We start from the raw sequence: 19345 nt of genomic DNA on the forward strand, positions 1-19345 counted from the left end.
TTAATCATAGAATTTTGGACACTAAGGGCAATTTATCATGGCTAATCCAACCAACCTGCACATCTTTGGACTGTGGGAGGAAACTGGAGTACCCGGAGGAAACCCACGCAGACACGGGGAGGATGTGCAGTTGAAATCGAACTTGGGACCCTGGAGCTGTGAAGCAATTGTGCTATCCACAATGCTTCTCTTAAGAAGAAGTTAATCTACACTCCATTATTCTACCCCAATCCATGTACCTATCCAATAGCCGCTTGAAGGTCCCTAACGTTTCCGACTCAACTACTTCCACAGGCAGTGCTTTCCATGCCCCCACTACTCTCTGGGTAAAGAACCTACCTCTGACATCCCCTCTATATCTTCCACCATTTATCTTAAATTTATGTCCCCTTGTAATGGTGTGTTCCACCCGGGGAAAAAGTCTCTGACTGTCTACTCTATCAATTCCCCTGATCATCTTATAAACCTCTATCAAGTCGCCCCCTCATCCTTCTCCGTTCTAATGATAAAAGGCCTAGCACCCTCAACCTTTCCTCGTATGACCTACTCTCCATTCCAGGCAACATCCTGGTAAATCTCCTTTGCACCTTTTCCAAAGCTTCCACATCCTTCCTAAAATGAGGCGACCAGAACTGCACTCAGTACTCCAAATGTGGCCTGACCAAGGTTTTGTACAGCTGCATCATCACCTCACAGCGTTTAAATTGAATCCCTCTGCTAATGAACGCTAGCACACCATAGGCCTTCTTCACAGCTCTATCCACTTGAGTGGCAACTTTCAAAGATCTATGAACATAGACCCCAAGATCTCTCTGCTCCTCCACATTGCCAAGAACCCTACCGTTAACCCTGTATTCTGCATTCATATTTGTCCTTCCAAAATGGACAACCTCACACTTGTCAGGGTTAAACTCCATCTGCCACTTCTCAGCCCAGCTCTGCATCCTATCTATGTCTCTTTGAAGCCGACAACAGCCCTCCTCACTACCCACAACTCCACCAATCTTCGTATCATCTGCAAATTTACTGACCCACCCTTCAACTCCCTCATCCAAGTCGTTAATGAAAATCACAAACAGCAGAGGACCCAGAACTGATCCCTGCGGTACGCCACTGATAACTGGGCTCCAGGCTGAATATTTGCCATCCACCACCACTCTCTGTCTTCTATCGGTTAGCCAGTTTGTTATCCAACTGGCCAAATTTCCCACTATCCCATGCCTCCTTACTTTCTGCACAAGCCTACAATGGGGAACCGTATCAAATGCCTTACTAAAATCCATGTACACTACATCCACTGCTTTACCTTCATCCACATGCTTGGTCACCTCCTCAAAGAAGTCAATAAGACTTGTAAGGCAAGACCTACCCCTCACAAATCCGTGCTGACTATCCCTAATCAAGCAGTGTCTTTCCAGATGCTCAGAAATCCTATCCCTCAGTACCCTTTCCATTACTTTGCCTACCACCGAAGAAAGACTAACTGGCCTGTAATTCCCAGGGTTTGACCTATTCCCTTTTTTGAACAGGGGCACGACATTCGCCACTCTCCAATCCTCTGGTACCACCCCTGTTGACAGCGAGATGAGGTTTATAGATGGTTTACAAATCCCAACCATTCAGGAAGGCAGGAAGTGGGAACTGGAATCCCCCCTTAAACCTAGAAGACCTACAGAAATGTGTCAGTCGGCTGTAATCTGGCAATGCCCCCGGTCCTGACGGCTTCCCACCCAAATTTTATAAGAGGTTCTCAGAGCAACTAATACCGTTAATTTTGGAGATGCTCAATGACTCACTGTCTTGGGGATCATTACCCCCGCCTTGGCCCAAGCCACAATCTCGGTGCTCCTGAAAGAGGGTAAGGACCCAGTGAAGTGTGGGTCTTACCGACCCATTTCACTCCTTAACTCGGATGTTAAGATATTGGCGAAAGTCCTGGCAACCCGGATGGAGTCATGTCTTTCTGATATAATTTTGGAGGATCAGACAGGCTTTATCAAAGCTAGACAGTTATTGGTCAATGTCTAATGTCTCTTCAACATTGTCCTATCCCCCTTATCTACTCAGGAACCTAAAGTTCCAGTATCTTTGGATGCAGAAAAGGCATTTGATACGGTGGAGTGGAACTACATTTTTGAGATCTTGGATAGATTCAGTTTCGGCCCCAGAGTCTCCTCCTGGGTTTGTTTGATGCACAATTCCCTGAAAGCCAGCATCTGCACAAATATGGGGCGGAATTCTCCGACACCCCGCCAGGTCGGAGAATAGGTGCGGCGCAAATTGCGCCACGCCCCCCAACGCCAGGACACAATTCTCCGAAGCGTGTTCGGCGTGGCGCCGGTCGGGGTATGCGCCGACTCTCCGGCCAGGGCTGGCGGGCCGATTCCCCGGGCCGGATAAGCTGAGTGGCCGTCAACAAAAGCCGAGTTTCGCCGGCGCCGTTCTAACATCCTCTGAGCTGGCAGGACCTCAGCATTGAAGGGTACGGGGGTTGCCTGTGGGGGGAAGGGATGTCCAACCCCCGGGGGGGGGGGGGCTCCGTAGTGGGCTGGCCTCTCAGACCCCCCCCCCCCGGCCTCCTTTCCTCCGCGCCGGTGCCTGTCCGGGCTATTTAGCGGTGGAGGCCGCTTCAGCGCCGTCCTAGCCCCCTGTGGGCCGCAGAATGAGGTCCCGGAACGGATGCCAATGCCAGAGTAAGACACTCCCATTTTATGTGACAACCACCTCTTCGTGTCTTTGGGCTTGGATCCATCGTTCAGGTCCTGGAGGACGGGAGGTCTGCTGCACTTTGGGGATTTATTCCTAGATGGAAGCTTAGCCAGCCTTGGAAAACTCTCAGACAGATACAATCTGTCCAGTCTCAACATTTTCCCTCTTTTTCAAATTTGGGATTTTCTTTCCCTCCTTCCCCCGGCCCTTCCTTCTTCCCTGCAGGAAAAGGTACTGGCCTTGGCACAGCAGGGGAGAGGGTCAATTTCAAATCTGGACAGCCTCATTCTATCTTTGCATCCTGTCCCTCTGAACAGAGTATATGAGAAATGGGTGGCGGAGCTAGGCTCTGTGCTTGCTGAGGAGGTTTGGAGGGAAGCTCTCTCCAGGGTGAATTCAACTCCGTCCTGTGCCAGACCGGGTTTGGTTCAGTTCAAACTGCTATGTAGAACACATTGGACGAAGGCAAGGTGAGTGGATTCTTTCAAGAGGTGGAGAACAAGTGTGACTGCTGTTCACTTGCACTGGCTAACCACACCCAAGCGATTTGGTCTTGTCCTGAGCTTGTCTGGGGGGGGGCAGAAGCCAGACATTGCCATACCATGCAGCAGAGCTCATCGCAGAGTGGGTTGTCATCATCCGAGCGATCCAAGCACCTGAACTGCATCCTCAGGAGGCCGAAGCACTGCTCAATCAGGCCCCTGGTCACTGCATGAGCGTCGTTGTAGCGTGTCTCCGCATCAGTCTGTGGCCTCCGGACTGACGTCAGCTGCCACAACCACAGAGCATAATCCCTGTCACCCAGGATCCAGCAGGGAGAGGGGTGGTTCAAATACGCCAGGAATCATCAAGTGTGCCAGGATGAAGGAGTCAACACACTCGGCCCCAGTATCAGGCACAGAGGTGAGTGATGCACAGCTAATGGTCACATACCAGCTGCACGTTCCTCGTGTGGATGCCCTTTCGGTTTGTATAGAGTGGCAGCTGCTCGTAAGGGGACATGCATCCTGTCGATCCCTCCCTGGACCTGGGGCATCCCGGTGATGGCGGCGTACCCAACTGCCTGGGCATCCCGGTGGGCTCAGTCCACATTGAAACAGAGGCATTGATCCGCCTGGGCACATTGGGCCTCCATGATGGCGTGGATGCACCTGTCCACCAAGGTTTGTGAGATTCCACATAGGTCCCCACTTGACGTCTGTAAGGATCCCGTCGTGTAAAAGCTCAGGGCAACCATCACCTTAATGGTCAACAGGAGTGAGTGTCTCCCCCATACCCCTGCGGTGCCAAGTGTGCCATCATCTAGCAGATATGTCACACTGTCGCTCTGCTCAGCCGGAGTCTTTGACGGCATGCCAGGTCCAGCAGGCCCTCAAATGACAGGCGGTGCTGGTACACAAAGGCCTCATGCGGTGCCACCTTGGCACCTCTTCCTCCTCAGCCTGTCGGACGGTCAGCTCTCCATCCTGGGCAGCTGCCACCTGCCCCTCTGCTGCCCGCTCCGCTGCTGGCCACTCCGCAGCTACTCCCTCTGCTGTTGCCCACTCTGCTGCTGCAGCTTCCTCCTTCTCTGCGGGCTGCGGTGACTAGCAGGAAGGCCACCATTGCTGGTTGCATTCCAATATCCATTGTCTGCAGAAGGTCAAAGGTCAACATGTTAGCGTAGTGCACCCCCCCGTGCCCAACCATGTCCACTGGGCTACACGGTGGCCCTGGTTGGCATCGTGGGATCCGCCCCTGCATTTCTCTTCCCCGCACCCCTGGCCCCCTCAGTGGCCAGCACCATGGGGACCTCTGGCCCTGGTGCCCTCCCCTGATGCCAGGGGTACAATTGGCTGGCACTGCCCTCACCAGGGGCTACTGTGGGTGTTGCCCTGGATGGGCCGCCGGTGGGTGGATGCCGGGTGAGGGGTGGTGGGGGTTGGTGCGGGGGTGTGGTGGTGAGGCGGGTGCACAGCAAGATGGTCGCCATAATGGCAGTTCGTGCCTGGACAATGCCCCAACCCAGGGCGGGTCACCCCGGCCATTCAGCCGCTCCCCCGTTCCCCCATCCTTCCCCAGCCCTCCACCCCAGCCAGCCCGGCCAGTATCCAGGCCGGCAGCCCATACTCACTCCTCACTGGGTCCTACCTCCTCTCTCTCTCCCTCAGCAGCCACCATGCCAGTTTCACGATTTTTAAAAGCACAAGTGAACCACGGCATCAGGAACTCAGCCCATCGGAGGCGGAGAATCGCGGAGGCCTCGGAGAATACCAGGCTGGACCCGCAAATGATATGTAAACGGTGTTTACTGAATGCGCTTTCTGGTATGCATTGACAGCACTGCCGAGATGATGGAGAATTGCAAATTGGCGTCAATTCGGTGCCTGCCGTGATTTTGGCGTCGGAGCCGATTCTCCGCCCAATCACATTTCGTGATTTTGGCATCGGCCAACGGAGAATCCCGCCTCCCCATCGTTCTACTTGGGAGTGAGGGCGGATGTTCTTGCCTTCGCCTCCTTATTAGCTAGGGGGAGTATATTGCGCATCTGGAGACTTCCCTCTCCACCCAAGACATCAGCCTGGATGGAAGACTTGATGTCAGTCTTGCATCTGGAGAAAGTCAAGTATATCGTCAGAGACTCGGTGGGGAGGTTCTGCCATTAATTTCTTTCTTTAAGGATCTGGACATGTTGGACATGTGTGTGTGTGTGGCGGTGGGGGGGGGGGGGGGGGTAGTAAAGGGGGGAAGGTTAGTATTTGCTTGTTGATGGGAGTAATATAGTGTGTTTTGGCTATATGTATATTATCATTTATATTTGATAACTCAATAAATTGTTTATTAAAAAACAAAGAGAAGGTGGTGGTGGGTTGCCTTCTTTAAGCACTGCAGTCCTGAGGTGAGGTGTAGGTACAACTACAGTGCTGTTAGGGAGAATTTTGTCCCAGCGACAGTGAAGGAATGACCGATATATTTCCAAATCAGGATGGTGAGTGACTCAGAAGGGAACCTCCAAGTGGTGGTGTTCCCAGGTATCTGCTGTCGTTTTCACTCAAGATGGTAGTGGTCGTGGGCTTGGAAGGTGCTGCCTAAGGAGCCTTGGTGAGTTTGTGCAGTGCATCTTGTAGATGGCTGCCACCATGTATCAATGGTGGAGCGAGTGAATGTTTGTGGAAGGGATGCCAATCAAATGGGGCTGCTTTGTATTTTGCGAGTTTTCTCCATGAGAAATGAAAAGAAAAGAAAAAATCTGGGAAGCTTTCGTAAAGATAAAATAAGTCTAATTTCCAAAAGAATTGCTGGTTAGAGAAGCAGCCCATGGAAAATAGGAGCAGGAGTCGAGCATTCAGCCCTTAGAGTTTTATCCACCATTTAATGAGATGATGTTAGGCGAGGTCTGGTGTAGTGGTGATGTCACTGGACCAGTAATTGAGAGGCCAGGACAGCCTGGGAACAGGGGTTCAAACCCCACCATGGCATTTAAATTCAATGAATAAATCCAGCTTTATGAAACTAGGCTCAGTAATGACTATGATGACAAATATTTACCTGGTTCACTCACGACCCTTTCAGGAAGGAAATCTGCCATTCTTACCTGGTCTGGCCTCCATGCAAATCCCTACCCACAGCAATGTGGTCGACCACATCATCATCATAATATTTGTAGTGGTTCAGGGGATAAGGGGGAGGTTGGTTGAGCCTACATTTACTGCCCATGTCTAACCGCCCTGGAACTGAGTGGGGCTTGCTCAGGTCATTTCAGAGGGGCATTTAAGAAATAATTCCATTACTGCGGGTCTGGAGTGGGAGAAGGCAAGACGGGTAAAGACGGCAGATTTCCTCCCCTGAAGGACATTAAGGTTTTTAGACAATGGTTCCATGGCCACCATTAGCCCTTTAATTCCAGATTTTATTTTGTATCTCATGGGATTTGATCAGAACATTATCCGTCTGGTTTACTCCTGACAATACCACTTCACCCGGGCTTCCTCATCATGATCGTTCCATTTATTTACTGAGAAAAATACTTACGCCACTTTGACATTTGAGATGCATTTGTTTTGAACTACTGAAGGTGTGAAAGCCATACAGCAGTAACCACAGCATCACATTCGTAGCGTATTGACAGGAAAGCAGAGAAGGATGTAAGGGACCTGAGGCTAAAGCTTGTATGTAAGGTTATTTTTGGTATAACCTAAAATAGTTCTTCCTGTCCTCTTTCTGTATGACTGATGACAATCGAGATGCAATTCTCAATTGGAGAGCCTTTGTCACCAGTTTGGCATCATCACACCCACCAACTGTTTGGGTCAAACATTCCTGCCCAGCTTCATATTGTAGATTTTGAGGGTGTTAATAAGAGTCACTGAGAGTGAGTGAGTTTCTCAAACTGTGTGAGGTTAAATCCATTCCCAATAAGCCGTGTTCCCAGCACCGGATCTCCCTATTCTCTGATTCTGTGGAATCAATAAGAAATAGATTATCAGCAAGTGGAATCCAACACCAGGTTTAGTCTTAAATTGGACGGAGACAATTCTCTTTCCTTTCTGCAAAGTGAACCTTGTGTAGTGATGAAGATGATGCAGTGTGTTCCCCTCATCCTGATGTTTAGCCAAGGTACAATATTCTGTTAATAATTTCCGACTCAGTCTGTGTCCACCTGCAAATTCTATTCTGTATATTCCTGGATTGACTGAATTGAGAACATGGATGTTAATGTGTTAAAATGAAGTATTGACCTGAATTTGTATAACTTCAATGGGAAAATGTAAAATGCTTATTGTTGATTCATATATTGTGAATGTTTAAAGAGAAAATTAACAGTACTGAGATGAAATGTTGGGATTATTTTAAATGGTTTATCATTGGGAGCTCACTATTTGTATGTAATTGATATTTGTTTATCAGTTATCCATAGTTCCCAATGGATTGTGAGGGTGTCCTGGGCTGTTAAGGCTGTGAGAGGATCGTGTGCAGAGATCTCGTGCACATTTGATTATCCCGCCAAATGCAGAAACCCACGGATTCTGTGGTCAAAGGGAGGTTTAAATCCTCGTACCCCTGGCGTTTCTGTTATCTACAATTCCGGAGATCCAGCCGATGTAGACCCTGAATATAAAGGGAGAACTGAACTGAGGGGCAACTTGACAGAGAAGCAGTGCACCTTATTGATAAAGGACATCAGGAGGGAAGATGAAGGGAACTATTACATCACGCTGAAGAGCAGCATTCCCTGTAAGACTGAACGAAATCACTATCGCGACACTCCTGTCTCTCTCTCAATTGTGGGTAGGTTTTCCATTTATTTTTGAGTTTTTTTTTTCCGCTTTCTCGGTGAGCTGGGTGGCAATGTGTGGTGTTACTGTTGGTGAATGTCAAATGTTTGAACGCCGGGGCTGGGACAATGAAACATATGCGGGGGTGTTAGGTCACTGACTTGAACAGGAGCAGGTTACTGACATTCCCGGTCATTCCCGGACACTCGCAGTCATTCCCGGAGCTGCACAGTGACTGAGTGTAAATTTGCAAATGAGTTGGAACTGGTCAGACTGCCAGCAAAAAACAATCCTGAATAGAGGCTGTAAATTGAGTGAAAATTGACAGTCTGAATGGAGGGACCTCACAGCCGTCAGTACATGGGAGGAATTCCGTCACTATTACCCCCCTCCATTGTCGGCTTAATAAACATAGATGCATCTCCTGCATTTATATAGCGACTTCCATAACCCGGTCAAACTTACTCATTCCCGATGAGGTGTCACTGCCCTAATGTGCTGAAACTCCCGGCAGTGGGATTTGAACCCACTTTTCAGTCCGAGAGGAGAGACCCACAAACTGAACCAGATCTTTGATTTTAAGGCTGGTTATCCTGGAGATCCCTTTGGCTGTGAATGTACTCGATACAGGCCCGGAAAGCGCTAACATCGAGTACAAAGTGGAATCATTAATTTACAACATCAAAACTTAATGTCATAACTTTGTTGTGAAGACTGGCTCCCTGTGAGATCCCTTTGGCTGTTAGTGCCCGCGATACAGATCCAGAAAATGTCAATATCTAACATAAAGTTTAAAATCAGTTGAAAATGTCCAAACCTCCCTCATAAAGTAGAGAATTCAAAGTTAATTAAGTGTTTGAAAGGCAAGGATTAAGCAGCTGAATGAGGGAGAAAATAGTTCCCGGATAGACAAAGACTCAACCAATTATGTTCAACTATTTTGATCAACATAAATGAGGAAAGTAAATTAAATAAACTGAGGGACAAATTAAAGGGATAATGTCTTAAAGGGAAAGTGCCTGAAACAAATGGCAATGAAAACACCAAACCAATCTGTGATTAGGGTGTCAATAAAGCATGCCAATCCCAGTGGTGCCCAACGGGCACGGAATGTCTCCAGGGTGACAGGGGCACCGCCTGTTCCCTCTCCAAGGACAAGAGGCCGCCAATGCAGCCGGCTTCAAAGCGGGAAGATTGTCCTTCATTTTATCCCGTTTTCCCGTTAATTATCAGACTATGCTGGTCAGGAAAAGCGCCTCAATTCCCAATCCTGGCAAATAAAGCTAATCATTCACTGGCAACAGGATGAAACGAGGGGGCAGATTATTAACGGAGGGAACACACATATGTTCTGATTGAGTCGGAGGAATTGAGGGATTTACCTGTAACGGGTAACAACGCGCGAATAAGAGAATTGATTTATTCATGTACTGTGTTTCTCAGACTCTCTCATCGGTTTTGTCAATTGGTATTTTGAGTAACTCAGATTTCCGCTGCTCCTGACAGAGAAACCGTGGATCTCGGTCCCAGGACAGTTAATGGCTGGGAAACCAGCCCATCTGACCTGCTCATTCGCCCAGAGTTGTTCCACTGCCAATTTTAAGCTGCAGTGGATTCGAGAAGCGCCTTTACCTCCGATTCTACCAGACCCTGTAACTTCACAACTCATCAGGAACAGTCTGGATGATTCCTGGACGGTGTCATCAACTTACTCCTTCACCCCATCACTGGAAAACCCTGGGGAAATGCTGACCTGTAAACTTATCACAGCTGATGGACAGACAACTGGTCAAGATGCTGCTCGACTGGGTGTGCAGTGTAGGTATCTGCCCTGGATTCATCCAATCAGCATGTGGGTAAATATGAGAATCTGTCTGTAACTCGCCTGGGAAACTGACCATTTGCAAACTGAGATTGAGAAATTTCATTTCTAAGTAAGGAGCCATGGTCCTGGGTTCGATTCCCGGCTCCAGTCACTGCCTGTGTGGAGTCTGCACTTTCTCCCTGTGTAACAGAATTTGCAGTGTTATTCGGCCCATCGAGTCTGCACCAGCTCTTGGAAAGAGCACCCTCCCCAAGCCCACACCTCCACCCGATCCCATAACCCAGTAACCCCACCCAATGCTGAGGGCAATTTTGAGCACTTATGTGCAATTTAGCAGGTACCCAGTGATCAGGCTGCAGTGATTTTCAAACTGCCCTCAAGTCGACGACGGTATCGCATGGCCCTGTTAGGAGCACACGTGCCTCCCCGTTCATTGAACTATCCAACTTTCCGCACACCCTCACATTTCTCCATCGCTCTGCAAATGTTTCCTTTTTGAGAATTTATCCAATTATGAACAAATTCATTCATTATTTAAAAAAACAAAAAATTTGGAGCACCCAATTATTTTTTCTCCAATCAAGGGGCAATTTAGTGTAGCCAATCCACCTAACCTGCACATCTTTGGGTTGTGGGGGTGTGTCTGCGTGGTTTTCCTCCGTGTTTTCCGTTTCATCCCACAAGTCCCGAAAGACATGCTGTTAGGTGAATTGGACATTCTGAATTCTCCCTCAGTGTACCCGAACATGCCCGGGAATGTGGAGACTAGGGGATTTTCACAGTAACTTTATTGCAGTGTTAATGGAAGCCTACTTGTGACAATAATAAATATTATTATAATCCCTGATGTGGTGTAAATCGGAAAATAATGTGATCATTGGGCTGTGTGTGGAGCTGGCTGGGGTGTTAGCTATAACTGAGCTCCACACCAGGGTGGGAATAATGGGAGATGTATGGACTCTCCACCTGGGGAGAATGATCTCTGGATTGGTGGGTTCATTGAGCAGAGGTTCGGCCAAGCAGCGAGACGACTCATTGAAGTAAAAATGAGAAAAATGCCGAGTTTTAAATGTGCTCAAGCAATGGTCACCATTTGTTGCGAGTTTATTCAACAAGTTAAACACCATACCCGGAAATTGTTCTTCTTATGTCGTTATCGGTTTTATTTTAATCTTCACCAATCAACGTGTGTTTCAGATGCGCTCTGGAAGCCAATCATCAATTCTTCCATAGTTACAGTGGAAGGAAGTTCATTCTTATTGTATTGTAAATCTTTGGCGATCCCCCCGGTCAATGTGACATTGAGTCGACGTGGGGTAGAGATCAGCAACTCTTCCGCCAGTGATCTGAAGTTCTTCATTCATAACGTTAGTTCTGGAGACGAGGGGGAATATTGGTGCGAGGCTGCAAATAAACTGGGCGCCGCCATGAGTTCCACCAACATTTCTGTGCAATGTAAGTGATGAGTGAACCTATTGGACACACTTGAGGGTGTCAGTAATGTCGATGCCCTGAATTGAAATGGGTGTTCTGTTCTCCAATGTAAACACACAGTCACCACAGGGATCAGGAATATTCCCAGAAAGATCAGGGACATTGGACAAAGTGGCTGATGGAATAAGCCATCCCCTTGGACAAGTGTTTCACATCGGGGTGTCCGCCACATGGTGGATGTGTGATCAGTACCGAGACAGCAATTCATTCTGAGTGGCAAAGCGATCCTGCTGCTGAATGTGGAGGGATTTGGATCAATCAGCCAATCCTTACATTCAATCCACGAGGCTCTTTGAGTTGTTGCTCCGGTGGCTGAGCTCTGCCCGGATGTTTCTTTTCAATCAGAAATGGACAATTTTACAACATTAAATAGAGAGAGTAAACGGATTGAATGTTAGTGAGGTGTTCAGCAGAACTGACACATTCACTTCGGGAGTCTGGCTTCTACAGAGGTTGTATCTCCAGGATAGTCCATCCATGTTCCTGATTTATTAGAGATTAGGAAAACATTCACTCTATAAGACATCAAATGGATGTAATGTGATCGATTCATACGAAACACAAGGGCTCCGGGTTCAGCAATGGCTTGATTTCATACTGGAATAAAAGTCTCGATTTCAAATCCCTACATCCTCTTCCCCGGGGATCTCTGTAACCTCCCGCTGCCCCCAGAAACTTCCGAGATCTCTGCCCTCCTGGAGCTCTTGGAACGACCAAGAGTTTAATGGCGGGAACATTAGAGGCCAGGACTTCAGCCACCTGGGCACTCGTGTTTAAAATTCCCGTTCTCAGACATTCCCTGGAACTACTCTTCTCCTTTGAGCCACTGTTTAAAACCTCGTTTATGGTATCTATAAGGCATCTTCTTATGTGCTGGTCTCAATCCGTCTTCCCTAATATGCCTCTGGAGTGATTTGTGATGTTTCATTTCTTCAATGTCAATATATAAATTATTGTTTCGTTTACGATAGGCACGGCGGGGATTGGGTTACATCATCAACCCGGAATGGCAATTTAATAAGCTTCTGTAATCTCCTTTAAATGTTGATGTTTTTGTTACAATGCCCTCCAAGGGGCTGTCACCCCCCCCCCCCCCCCTCCATTATTTTTTCTTTGATTCTTGGCTGTAATTAAAATAGCAGATTATTCTTTGTGACAAGCCTTTCATCACCTCCTCCCGTAGGTCAATAGCACAAGTTGGATAGATTTACTTCATAATGTAACTTCATAAATGCAACCTGTCCTTTTGTTTCAGATAAACCCACAATAGTATCAGACCTGAATTGTACCCATTCCAAGAACGGAGTTTATTGTATCTGCCTTGTCAGAGCCAATCCCCCAGCAAACATCACATGGAATTTCGCTGGGAGAAACCTGACTGGGAATATTTCAGAAGTTGCAGTCCACTCCTGGCCAGTGGGTGGCCGCTTGGTGCAGAGTTCCCTGACACTGACTCTCCCAACTGAATCTGAAAATCGGATCTTGTGTGTTGCAGAGAATGAGCACGGTGTTAGTGTGAGAGAACACCAGCTCCACTCACCAGGTACACCCTTAATTACCCTGAACTTTAATGACTGTAGTTGGTTACCTCACTAACATAACTGATTGGGTTTATCAATAGCATAGTGTCATTGCCCCTGGTTTAATAATTTGATGACTTGGAGTAAGGCTCTGGGACCTGGGTTCGAACACAACCACAGCAGATGGTAAAACTTGAATTCAATTTTAAAACAAATTGGGAATTAAAAGGCTAATGATGACCATGAAACAATTGTTGATTGTCATAGAGACATCCATATGGTTCAATAATGTCCTTTAGTGAAGGAAAACTGCCATCCTTACCTGGTCTGGCTTACATGTGACTCCAGACCCACAGCAATGTGAGGGGCAGCATAATGGCAGAGTGATTCGCACTGCTGCCTCCCAGTGCCAGGAACCCAGGTCCGATTCCAACCTTGGGTAACTGACTGTGTGGAGTTTGCACTTCCTCCCCGTTTCTACCTGGGTTTCCTCTCACAATCCAAAGATGCGCAGGTTAGGTGCATTGACCATGAGCAATGTGCAGGGTTACAGGGGATAGAACGGAGTAGTGGGCCTAGGTAGAGTACTCTTTTGGAGGGTCGGTGCAGACTTAATGGGCCAAATGGACATGACCAAGTCCCACTCAGTTCAAGGGCAATTCCGGATGGGCAATAAATGGTGGCTCAGCTAGCGATAGCCACATCCGATGAATCTGTAGAAAAAAAATAGCTTTTCCATTTCCTGACCAATGTGTTCATTGCTACTTTTGTCAAAATTGTGATTCATTCATGTAAAACCATAGAGGCATCTGGCACAGAGATTTCTGAAATAATTACAGCCTTTCTGAAGTCAGACTTACTCCCACTGTAACAAAAAAGGTTTTTGCTGGCTATTAGTCAGTTGAAACATGATGTTTCATCCACTTGAAGGAACAGCTCATGGAATTATTTCAGTTGTTTCCTGGCTTGGTTTTCCCAGCTATGTTCTGAAGAACAGGGAAAGTAGGAGAGAAGGGGACCCCTCGAGCTTCTTCTGTCATTCAATGGGATCATGACTCATCTTTCAGCTCAGTTCCATAGTCGTGCTCGATTCTCCCATCTCCCTTGATGCCCTTAATTCAAGAAAGTTCTTTCTTGGTAATGCTCAGTGACTGAGCCTTCAAATCCCTCTGAGTGAAGACATGACCAAAGAACCCTGAAGGCAACAGGACAGGTAGATAAGGTAGTTCAGAGAAAGTACAGTAGCACAGTTGTTAGCACAGTTGCTTCACAGCTCCAGGGTCCCAGATTCGATTCCCGGCTTGTGTCACTGTCTGGGCGGAGTGTGCACGTTCTCCCGTGTCTGTGTGGGTTTCCTCCGGGTGCTCGGACATTCCAAATAAGTACAGGTTAGATGGATTGGCCATGCTAAATTGCCCTTAGTGTCCAAAAAGGTTAGGTGGCCTACTGGGTTACGGGGATCGGATGGAGTTGTGGCCTTGGGTAGGGTGCTCTTTCCACGGGCCGATGCAGACTCGATGGGCCGAATGGCCTCCTTCTGTACTGTAAATTCTATGATTCTATATGGGATACTCACCTTTATTAGCCGAAGCATAAAATATATGAGCAGGGAGGTTATGATGGATCTGTACAAAACACTGGTTAGGCCACAGCTAGAGTACTGTGTGCAGTTCTGGTTGCCACACAAAAGGAAGGATGTGATTGCACCAGAAAGAGTGCAGAGGAGATTCACCAGGATGCTGTCAGGAAAGCAGCATTTCAGTTTGAACACAGGCTGGGGTTGTTTTTCTTGGAGCAGAGAAGGCTGAGGGGGACATGATCGTGATCATGAGGGATATAGATAGGGTGGGTAGGAAGAAACCTTTCCTCTTAATGGACGGGTCAATATCAATGGGCAGACATTTAAGGTAGTGGCCAAGAGGTTTAGAGGGGATGTGAGGAAAGACATTTTCACTCAGGAGGTGACGGGAATCTGGAACTCGCTGCCTGATAGGGTGGTTGAGGCAGGAACCCTCACAATATTTAGGAAGCTTTTAGATGAACACTTTATAATGCCAGAGCATTACAAGGCTAAGGACCAACTGCTGGAAAATGGGATTAGAATAGATAGGTGCTTGATGACTGGCACAGACATGATGGGCTGAAGGGCCTCTTTCTGTACTGTAAATGCTCAATGACTATGTTGACATCTCCTCATCTCAGTCCGAACTGCTCAACCCCCCTCTTCAGAAACTGTTCCCCCTTAATTCTAGAATTCATAGGAGCACCAGGAAACGAGTTAATCTTGAAAATAGAAGCAGAATTAACAGAGATAATTGTGGGGGGAAATAGTTGGTTAATGAATTTCTGAATTTACAGCAGAAATAGGAAGCCATCCACGGAGAGCTGATTGTCGATGCATACTCTCTAACTGGGTTATACCTGGAGATACAATCCACATTGTAATGTAGTCCCATGCTGTGGAGGTAGATATGGCCCTGGGAGTTAAATATTGCTCTGTATGTATGCTTCTGGGCTGTTGTGTTCGGGACGGATTTTATTGTTTTGCATTGAGAGATTAATAACCTGGTCACCAGTCTGAGGGGTGTAGATGACATCGTACGCATACCTTCCAATTGGCTTAAATAGAATTTGACTTTAACCAAGATTAAACCACAATTAAAATGTTTATTTCAGTTGCACATGGGACACAAAGGCTCCAAAAAACGCGGATGAAATCCAGTTCCAATTCCTATAGAGATGAATGAGTTTATAGGCTGCCCATCTTTATTTAGGGAAGGTTAGCACTGATGCCCCATGGCACCGAGGACCTGTGTTTGATTCCGCCCCGGGTCACTGTCTGTGGAGTTTGTACATTCTCCCGGTGTCTGCATGGGTCTCACCCCCAAAACCTAAAGCGCTGTGCAGGTGAATTGACCATGCCAAATTGGACCCTAATTGGGAAAATAAAATAGGTTTTAATTCCAGAATTGCATTGATGTGGTGGGATTCGAACCCAGCCCCCTGGATCTGGATCCATTACCCTGGCTCTGTGGAAGACTAGTCCAGAAGCAATACCACTATGCCACTGCCTCCTCATTCGATATGAAACTGCCTTTACATGTAGATACATTTTATCTGATCGTGTTGTATTCTTAGAACCATGATGCACAACCAACTCTCTTTTTTCTGTTGTTGTTGAATATTTCAGGAACTTTCCCCTGGCTGATTGTTATAGCAACAGGAACAGCCGCAATTATCATTCTGATCCTGATCTTGGTGAAGTTGCAGAGGTATGTGTGTGTGTGTGTGTGTGCTTGGTAAATACTGAATCTCACATGCCACATCACAGATTTGAAATGGCTTTATGGGGCTGGGGGGTGGGGGTGGGGATGGGCGTGGAACGGTTGTTCAAAGTGTTTTGCCCTCAGATTCTCTGACCCTGAAAAGTAGCAATGTGTTGTGACGGGGAGAGCGCTCCAGGTCCCCTGGTCAGCCTATCACTGGTCTATTGCTGGTTTTTCGCTTCTGACAACAACAATAACACCAACATAATTCTATTTTATTCCGTGGGCTGGTGTCTTTTCTTTCCATGTGGCTAAATTTTACATTAAGATTACAGAATAAAGTATAGAAACAGAATCTTCGCTCACACTGTAGTCCAGCAGGACATTGTGAGAGAAGTGCCTTTCCTAACAGACATGTAACCAAAATGTCCCTGTTCAGCCCAGAAAGGTGGTAAAGTCTCGGTGCAAGAGAAGTGACATTCTCTCACTGTCATTCCAAACATACACCCCTGGGAAACCCACAACAACAGAGTCACTGATCTGTTATCTCCACGCTGCTTTGTGGGACCAGGGCCTGGATTAAAGGACTCCCAGGTCTCCGCTGGAAAGTGAAACAATCACTTTCAAAATTAATGAAATGGCTGGGCTCCCCAGGTGAAAGGCTTAATCTGATTGCAGGTTCATTCTGGGTGGCTTAGGCTGTAATAGTCAAGCAACAAACTTGCCTGTTTGTCACAACCTTTTACTCCCCAGGGTTTTCAAAGAAGGAAACATTTCAGACGGGATTTTCCATTGGTTGACGCTGAAATTGCGATTGGGCGGAGAATTGGTTCCGACGGCGAAATCGTGGCAGGACCCGATTTGCCGCCAAATCACGATTCTCCGTCACCTCAAAAACGGCGTCAATGCGCTTCACTCCACACTTGCAGTAGGTACCGCTTGCATATCATTAGTGGGCCTGGCCCGGTACTCTCCAGGACCTCCGCGATTCTCCGCCTCCAATGGGCTGAGTTCCCGATGGCACGGATAACATCTGCATTTAAAAATCTTGCATTTAAAAAGCAGCGTGGCAGCTGCTGAGGGAGAGCGAGGGGGTACGGAAGGTGTCCAACATCGCCAAAGTTTGCTGACAGTTGTGCTACTGGCTGGGGTGCCTCTGCCAGGTCAGGGGAGTAGCACGGGGTGGCCAGGGGGTGGGCTGTGGGGTCAGGGTGCACGGTCACGAAGCACATTGTCGCAGCCGGCAAGACAGCCATGCAGCTGTACACACCGCTACAGCCCACTTTGAACCTGGTGTGACAGGTTGTATAGGTGTCCCCCCAGGGAAACTCCCTGGGTGCCCTCTGGTCCAAGACGACCCATCAGTTGTATGGGCACACCTCAGCACAAACAGTGCCAGCTTATTGGCTGGGATGAGTGTGTGTGGGGAGTGTAATATGTATATGCGGCTGCAGCTTGTCAGCCTCCTGAGTGTCAATCACGGACCCAGCGAATCCCACACCGTTTTTCATTAGAATCGATTGTGTTCCACGTGGCGCCGGTGCTAGCCCCTGTATAGTAGCAGAAATGGTGCAGGTGCGGCACGATTTTTCTGTCGTGAAAGTCCACGGATTCTCCGTTGGCATCAACACTTACTCTCAGAAATGGAGAATCCCTCCCAATGTAACGTATTTAAGAGACAAATTCAAAACAGCAGATAGCTCAAGATGCAGAAGTAATCCTGGGCAAAGGTAGTTGTCTATGGAGAATCTTCCCACTGGCAGATTTACAAGTTTATACCGTACCTATTTGACCCATTGGATCCTTAGAGTGCAGAAGGAGGCCATTCAGCCCATCGAGTCCGCACTGACCCTCTAAAGAGCACCACACTATGGACCACTCCACCACCATATCCCCATAACCCACCTAACCTGCATGTCTTTGGACAGAAAGGGGCAATTTAGCATGGCCAGTCTATCTAATCTGCGCATATTTGGACTGTGGGAGGAAACCGCAGCACCCAGAGGAAACTCACACAGACATGGGGAGACCATACAAACTCCACACAGTTGCTCAAGGCTGGAATTGAACCCTGGTCCCTGGCGCTGTGAGGCAGCAATGCTAACCACTATGCCACCATGCTGCCCATGCCACACTGTTATAGATGTGCATTCCTTCATCCATTAAGTCCTGGATTGAGGCTTCAACCCAGTCAACTGGCTCAGAGATAGGGGCACTACCCATTCTGTGGAACAATCAAGGGATTGAAAGAAAAAAATATTTATCTGACTCATTGTAGCGTGTGTCTTTTATTAATATCCGCAAGTCTGTTGTCAACATTATTTTTCTGGCTTCCCCCCCCCCCCCCCCCCACTCCCCGCCCCACCTCTACGGAAGTTATTTAGTTTCCACATGTTTCCTCCAAGAATAACATCCGAATATCAAAACTAACAACAAGAATATGTTGGCAAAATTTCCAAAAAACATTAACCAGGACCAATCGAATTGAAATAACTGCAGAATATTGAACAGTATGCAAGAATTCAAAGGTACTAAAGATTAAATGACAGGAGATCTTTGTGCTTGAAAAATAAAGACTTGGCTATCCCTCAGCCTGAAGCCTCGCATCAGTCACAGATAGGACGACCATGTGTATCTTTTTAAAAAAATATTAATTTATGGGATTTTGGTGTCGCTCACTTTGGCAACATTTATTCCCCACCGCTAATTGGGAGTAAATGTTGAAGGTGGTAAATGCAGTGAATGTTTGAGGATGGGGTGCCAATCAAGTGATCCTACTTTCTCCTGGATGGTGTCGTGCTTCTTGAGTGTTGCTGGAGCTGTACTCATCCAGGCAATTGGAGAGTATTCCATCACACTCCTGACTTGCATCTTGCAGATGGTGGACCGGCTTTGGGTTGTCAGGATGTGAGTGTCTCAGTGAGCTCTCATATGCTTGAGTGAATGAAATGGTCTATTGTCTCCTATTCACCAGAACAGAATGAAGCAACATATTTGTGAATATTTGTGAATATCAGGTAAGCTCTTTCTTTCTTTTTCTTGTTTTATCCGCAAGTTATCTAGAGGGAATGGCAGGGAAGGCAGTGCAATGTTCCTCCTGCAGAATGTTTGAGGTGAGGGATGCCGTCAATGTCCCTATTTCACCTGTGGGAAGTGCACTCATCTCCAATTCCTCAATAACTGCATTAGGGAATTGGAGCTGGATGAACTTCGGATTATTCGGGAGGCAGAGGTGGTCATAGATAGTAGCTTCAGGGATGTAGTTACTCCGAAAA

General features: G+C 47.4%; 1 protein-coding gene across 1 annotated transcript in view; it reads left to right on the plus strand.

The window, feature by feature from the left end:
- LOC119974276 (myelin-associated glycoprotein-like) overlaps nt 1–19345 on the plus strand; it is a 54619-nt gene that overhangs the window by 22250 nt on the left and 13024 nt on the right. Inside the window, exons 2-6 of the mRNA XM_038813048.1 lie at nt 7598–7978; nt 9472–9783; nt 10988–11245; nt 12540–12827; nt 15995–16076. Of these exons, the coding sequence (XP_038668976.1) occupies nt 7598–7978; nt 9472–9783; nt 10988–11245; nt 12540–12827; nt 15995–16076 (1321 nt within the window). The remainder of the gene's footprint in view (nt 1–7597; nt 7979–9471; nt 9784–10987; nt 11246–12539; nt 12828–15994; nt 16077–19345) is intronic.

Source organism: Scyliorhinus canicula, chromosome 12, assembly GCF_902713615.1.
Source record: "Scyliorhinus canicula chromosome 12, sScyCan1.1, whole genome shotgun sequence".
Taxonomy (NCBI): Eukaryota; Metazoa; Chordata; class Chondrichthyes; order Carcharhiniformes; family Scyliorhinidae; genus Scyliorhinus; species Scyliorhinus canicula.